At 37.7% G+C, this 7,145-nt stretch overlaps 1 protein-coding gene across 1 annotated transcript; it reads left to right on the top strand.

Moving 5' to 3' along the window:
• The first annotated feature begins 1,688 nt into the window (after positions 1-1,688).
• LOC121978487 (receptor-like protein EIX2) lies at positions 1,689-4,427 on the top strand. Its single transcript, XM_042530828.1, has one exon. It carries the CDS (start codon positions 1,689-1,691, stop codon positions 4,425-4,427), a length of 2,739 nt encoding a protein of 912 aa, XP_042386762.1.
• The last annotated feature ends 2,718 nt before the right edge of the window (positions 4,428-7,145 follow it).

Raw genomic sequence — 7,145 nt, 5'->3', positions numbered from 1 at the left:
GCGTTTAGCAATTTATTTCTTCCGTTGTCTTTTATTTTTATTTTTTCTCAAAGGATTAAATTTATTTGGAGTGAAATATCAGGAGATAAGATATACATACACGATGTCACATCATCAAGATGCATATTCAAAGTGGAAGGGTTGTAGATTTCCTTCCACTTGAAGACTTGCAGTCTCCTTGTGCGGGAATAAATTAGCATGTTTGACAGATTTTGGTGCAAAGACTTGTGATGATGACTTGCATTCTCATTTTGTGATTCACATGTCATTCTTTCCCTGAGCATCGGCTAGTCAATGCCAGAGTCAATGGGTGTCACTCAACCATATGGTTGAGTTTTGTGAAAGAAGACAAATTAAAGATATATCCTATTCTTTCATATTTATATGTGCTTCATGTTTGGTTGATGGATTTGGGAATAAGCGAATGGAATGATAGTAAAAGATAGTATTTAGATTGTGGGTTTGGGAATGATATTTTGGGAATGATTATTAGATTTATGGGAATCAATCAAACTCATATAACTTGATGGGTTTCATTTCCATTCATATTCTCATTCCACCCTATTATCAAATTCATACTCATAGTCATTCCCATCATTTAACTAAATGCCCCCTAAATTATAAATCAAATAAATAATTATAACCAAACATAATGAAGATTAGTATTTCTATTCCCAATAACAATCATAATTACACACTTGAAAAGTTCTTATGCATATCTATTAACGGTAATTCTTGTTGGCCAGAATCTGGTCAGCTAGAATTTTTTATCCTCCAATTAGAATGCATGCATGTACATGCATGTAATTAATGTACACAGATGATATTACTAAAATACCCATATGTACACTTGCATGTATTGATTCTAGCTAGCCAGATTCTGACCATTTAGCATCTATTAATTTGTAAATAGTTTGTGGAAGTTAAACCAAACCCCTTGAAATCAACAAAGTTATCCAATTAATTTTTCAACAAAAAAAAATCCAACTTACTTTCGTGCACATTGGAAAGGACCTTGTGTGCATATATATGCATGTTAAGTATGGGTTTTTTTATCAACTTGTGATTTAATCAAGCTACTCTTCCGTAATCACTCTATGGCTATTAGTTGTGGTTGCAAGGGCAACTCTAATTCCTCAAAGCATGCTACTCTCTTCCTAATCATCCTTTTGTTTAGCGCTAGATCATGCTGTGACGATCATACAGATGCATCTAAGAGGATCAGTTGCTTGGAGAGTGAAAGGAGAGCTCTACTTGCCGTTAAGTCTGACTTGTATAACTCTAGCCATTGGCTTTCTTCTTGGATCGGTTATGACTGCTGCAAATGGAGAGGAGTTGCCTGTGACAACACCACTGGCCATGTCATTAGACTTGACCTTCATTGCCCAATTGATCAATATGATTTTCACAACCGAAGTAAGGTAAATCCTTCTTTGTTTGAACTGAAGCATTTAAAATACTTGAATTTAAGCTTCAATAACTTCTTAACCCATGTGCCTAGTATGATTTCCTCGCTTATCCATTTGGAACATCTTGACATTTCCAATGCCAATTTTAATGGATTAATTCCACAACAATTGGGCAATCTTTCAAATCTATTCTACCTCGACCTTCATTGTTGTGACTGTCAACTATGGTCAAATGACCTAAATTGGCTTTCCCACTTAACTTCTCTAGAATATCTAGACATGAGTGGTGTCAATCTTTCTTTGGCAACTAGTTGGATTCACCAAATTAATTATAATAGCCTAGAACATCTTTCTTTGTCAAATTGTTTGCTACAAGATGCAGCAGGAGCTGGCACAAGTATGACAGAAATCAATTCATCAAGTAATCAAATCGACGGAAATATTTTTGTGAATGCCACTAAAAAGTTGAAGCACTTGGAATTAGCTGGTAATTCTTTAACAAAAATTCCACTCATTATTGGAAGTCTTATCCATCTTGAGTATCTAGATATGTCAAAGAATTATATTACTGGAGGGATACTTTTGAGTATGGGCAATCTTATTTGCTTGGAGTATTTAGATTTGCATGGTAGTAATATTACTGAAGAGATACCTCTGAGCATGGGCAATCTTATTCACTTGGAGTATTTAGATTTGTCTGGGAATTATATTACTGGAGGGATACCTTTGAGCATGGGCAATCTTATTAGCTTGGAGTTTTTAGATTTGCAACACAATCTTATCACTAGAGAATTACCTTTGAACATGGGCAATCTTGTCCACTTGGAGTATTTATATTTGCATGATAATCAAATCACTGGAGAGCTACCTTTGAGCATGGGCAAACTCACTAGCTTAATACGTATGGATGTGTCAAATAATGAATTTTTTGGACGTATACCAGATGCTCTCGGCAACCTCACTAGCTTGTTATTTTTGGATATGTCATCTAATGAATTTTATGGATGTATACCAAGTGCTTTGGGTAATCTCGTCAATTTGGAGGAATTCTACCTATTTGATAACAATATTTCTTGTCAAATACCAGAAAACATTGGCAGGCTTCAAAACTTGAAGCATTTTTATGCATCAGGTAATAACTTGATGGGGCAAATACCATCTAGTTTGGGTGATCTATGCAACTTGGAAGTTATGGATTTATCTGGGAATAGTATTGGTGGACTAACAAATCTACTTGATGGTTTGTCTAAATGTCCACAAGGATCCAAGTTACAGAACTTGCGCATGAATGGCAATAAGTTGAGTGGGTCAATCCCTTCTAGTCTCGGGAATTTAGCTCAACTGCAACACTTGGATGTCTCATCAAATTCATTACAAGGCAACATAACTGAAGCTCACTTCTCCCAGCTCACTAATTTACAGTATTTGAATACATCTTATAACTCCTTGAATTATATTTTACCAGATGATTGGGTTCCTCCTTTCAGTGCTCAAATTATTTATTTGAGATATTGTAGTTTGAAATCTAGATTCCCTTCCTGGATTCGAAGACAAACAACTTTGTGGGTACTCGATTTATCTGGAGTTGGACTTTATGGAAATATTCCAGGTTGGTTCTCAAATTTCATCTTGAAAAATCCATCTATCGCTCTGGACATAAGCTCAAACAATTTGAATGGCCAATTACCTTCAAGTTTATCTAATGTCATGGATCTATCAAACAACTCCTTTGAAGGAACAATTCCATTGAGCTACATAAATTTTGAAGACGTTCAAGTATTAAAGTTGTCTACTAACGATATACATGGTAGTTTGCCGGCCTTTTTTTGCAATTTCACTAATTTAAGGATATTACAACTATCCAACAATTTTTTATCAGGCAAAGTTCCAAATTGCCATGACTCATATCCAATTAGTTTGAACTCCCTGCACATGAACAACAATAGTTTGTCAGGACCATTTCCTTCTTTTTTTAGAAATTGCAATGAATTAGTTGGTCTTGATCTTGGTGAGAATAAATTTTCTGGTACAATACCAAAATGGGTGGGAAGGAGCTTCCCTTTTCTAACGTTTCTTCGTTTGAGGTCAAATTCATTCCATGGTGCTATTCCGGCGGGTATAGGAAATCTTACTCTTCTCCAAGTTTTGGATCTCTCGTTCAACAAACTTACTGGTAGTGTACCATCCACTATTGCAAATTTTAGTTCTATGAGTGTGAAACAAAACTACAGTAATTACTTGTATTTTAGTGGCAACTATTCTGGTTTTCATAGTAACATGAGCTATTTCATCGATGATAATATTATAATAACTGCAAAAGGGTTAACCATTGAATACACTAAAGCTCTTAGTGCGGTGTCAAGCATAGACCTATCAAACAATGAGCTCTATGGTGAGATTCCAAAAGAGATCACGAAGCTACATGGATTGTGCTTCCTCAACTTATCTAATAACCATTTGATAGGAAGGATTCCAGAAAATATTGGTGTTATGAAGGAATTAGAGTCTCTTGACTTGTCAGTGAACAATCTCATGGGAGAAATTCCTTTCAGCCTATCTGATTTATACTTTCTTGGCTCCTTGAATCTCTCCTACAACAACTTGTCAGGAAAAATCCCAACAGGAGGTCAATTGTCAACCTTCAATGACTCGACCTATGTTGGCAACAAGGGCCTTTGTGGTGCGCCACTTCCAGAGTGTCCCAGTGATGAAGCAAATCATTCACCATATCAAGAAAAAGATGAAGAAGACGATGAGAAGCTTGAAAGAGTTCTATATTATGCCTTTATTGTCATGGGATTTATAATTGGATTCTGGGCATATATGGGCGTAATATTCATGAAAAAGTCCATAAGGATTACTCTCTTCCAGATGGTGGACAAGATGTATGACTGGATGTATGTGCAACTCACACTGAAGTTTACAAAGTTGAGGTTGAAATGGCAAAAAAAAGAGTTCAAGGACTCAAACTTTGAAGGAGTGAAGAGAGATCGCTTCCTTATAGTTGGTCACATTTAGTTGTGAATGTCATTGTGTATGATGAAAGTGTGGTGTGAAAGTTGAAACACTAAAAGGTGAAGCTCGCATGGTGTGTGATGTTATCCTATGATGTATTCTTGCTCTACCAAAAAGAGAAAAATAAATGTAATTTAATATATATCTTGAACATCTCTATGTAATGATCATTTTGTTAATCAATAATCAGGCAACATATTATGTATTATATCGAGTACTTGGTTCTGTCATTAACTAATTACCTGTAAAGTTTATTTATTTTAGTTCTCACAAGAATGTAAATGTTATTTAAAAAAATGTCTATATAAACTCGTGTACAAAGTATTAAGCAAAAAAAAAAAAAAAGGGAAAAAAAAAACGAACTGAACTTAAAACATATCATAACAGTCTGGTTAGAGGAGATGCTCTGACTAAGTTTAGATGAAATGGTTGCAGCAAAACTCATCAAGCAGGCGAGAGGTCTTTGTAGGTAATCAGTTTCAGGTAGCTTCTCTGCTTGGCATAAGAAGAGATGCTATGTAGGTAATCAGTGTTGAATAAGTGAATGGAGAAGAAATGGAAGAGGAAAGAGGTTTCATTGTGAATGGGACAGAATCGCTATAGAAAAATCCATATGGTTTGTGCAATGCACCATCATCATACCCTTGCATATTTGCACAAACACAACCTGATAACAAGAGTCATTTATTCCTGACCACGACGGAAAACACATGCTTCTTCGCTTTTTGACTTTGTTAGGTGCAAATGTAACCTACACTCTGTCTCTATTTGAAATAACTGCGCCAAATTCAATTGGAGCTTTATTTGCAGATCTGGCAGAAAAGAACTTCATTGTTAGTCTATTTCCCGTTCGATTTGTAGGTCTTGTCCACCAATCGAAATAGACCAACTTTAACTTGCTGTCGGCCTGCCTTGTTCGGCTGATGGACCCTCACGAGCTGCATGACTTGGGCACTCCGGCAATGGTGCTCCGCATAGGCCATGATTTCGGGAGTAGATGGAGGCATTGGGGGGCTGACAATTGAGAACTTTCTAGGATTATTCCTGGCAAGTTGCTGTAAGAAAGAGAGATTAGATTAGCTTGTATAATAACTCTTTAAATATTTCTTCCAAAGAATGTTCAAAATAAAAGCCCTTGGTGTGATGTTGATTATAATGGCATATTTTGAGCATTCTTTAGCATTGTAAAAGCCTGATTTACACAACTATTCATCCTTTATGTTTTAGCATTCTTCATAGTAAAATAAAATGACGTGTTAATTGTTTCCCATGTTCAGTTAAATGTTTCCCATCTCTTCTCAAAATAAAAGGTAGATCCATTACCTTAACGATCCCCTAGTGTCGGCCTCATGGATATGAAAAGAAGTAAATATAAGTACACAGGCATTAGGCACATAGTGGGGTAATCTCTAGTTGTCAGTTCCTGAGAATCACCCATCATCTATGCTACGCCCTGGAGGCTTCCAACACCAAGTAAAGGCTCTATAACTGAGGAAGAGGATGCTAAGAGTTTCCTAAGCTAATTAACAGACTATTTAGTGGCTAACGAAAAGGTCGAGACTGCCACACTTCTTTCGAAGTTGATAACTATGCAGTATAATGACAAAGGAAATATAAGGAAGTACATTATGAAGAAGTCCAATATTATCACAAGTCTGAAAGTACTTAAACTCGATATGTCTGAGTCTATGGTAATGCATTTCATCTTGATGTCTCTGCTTACACGGTTCACTACTTTTAAAATATCTTATAATACTCAAAAGGAAAAGTTGACATGAATGAGCTTATAGCTCAATGCGTGCAAGAGGAGGAGAGACTGAGTTGTGAGACAACTGAAAGTGCTCACTTAACATTTGGTTCCCAAGGTTTAGGTGAGAAAAGAAAGAGGATCAACAAAGGAAAAGGAAAGCAAATTGCATATTCTCAGGATCATGACCATAAAGAGCAAGAAGTAGGATAAGGAGTCCACTTATTTCTTCTATAAGAAGAAAGTGTTGGTGCAACCTTAGGTCAAGGTTGACCTGGTTGACCAGACTCGAGTTGACTTGACTCGAGTTGTGTTTTGATGTTTGACGAGTTATGTTTGACGTGAACAGAAAAGTTGTATCTTGATGTTTTACAAGGATACAAGCTTGGGAGATTGTGAGTGCAACCCGTGGTCAAGGTTGACCTGGTTGACCCGAGGTGAGTTGACCTGACTCGGAAAAGTCCAAGCAGGGAGATTGGCACGGGAAAAGTCCAAGCAGGGAGCTTGGCATGGGAAAAGTCCAAGCAGGGAGTTTGGCATGGTGAAAAGTCCAAGCAGGGAGTTTGGCATGGTGAAAAGTCCAAGCAGGGAGCTTGGCATGGGAAAAGTCCAAGTATGGAGACTTGGCACGGAGAAGTCCAAGTATGGAAGCTTGGCACATGGGAAGTCGGAGAGGGCTCGGTAGCTCGTTCTCCGGACTGTAGTCAGAGAGGGCTCGGGAGCTCGTTCTCTGGACCGGATGGAAGTCGGAGAGGGCTCGGTAGCTCGTTCCCCGAACTGTGGTCAGAGAGGGCTCGGTAGCTCGTTCTCTGGACCGGATGTGGAAAGTCCTGGTGAGTGAAGCCAGGCAGTTGTGAAAACCCTAGTGAGTGAAGCTAGGTGAAAGTCCTGGTGAGTGAAGCCAGGCAGTGGGAAAGTCCTGGTGAGTGAAGCCAGGCAGTTGGAAAGTCCTGGTGAGTGAAGCCGGGCAGATT

Source organism: Zingiber officinale, chromosome 4B (assembly GCF_018446385.1).
Source record: "Zingiber officinale cultivar Zhangliang chromosome 4B, Zo_v1.1, whole genome shotgun sequence".
NCBI classification, from domain to species: Eukaryota; Viridiplantae; Streptophyta; class Magnoliopsida; order Zingiberales; family Zingiberaceae; genus Zingiber; species Zingiber officinale.
This window is presented reverse-complemented; position numbering and strand designations above follow the sequence as displayed.

Bases quoted from the DNA above. Each gene is read 5' to 3' on its own strand.
- LOC121978487 (XM_042530828.1), top strand. From the start codon at position 1,689: ATGAGTGGTGTCAATCTTTCTTTGGCAACTAGTTGGATTCACCAAATT.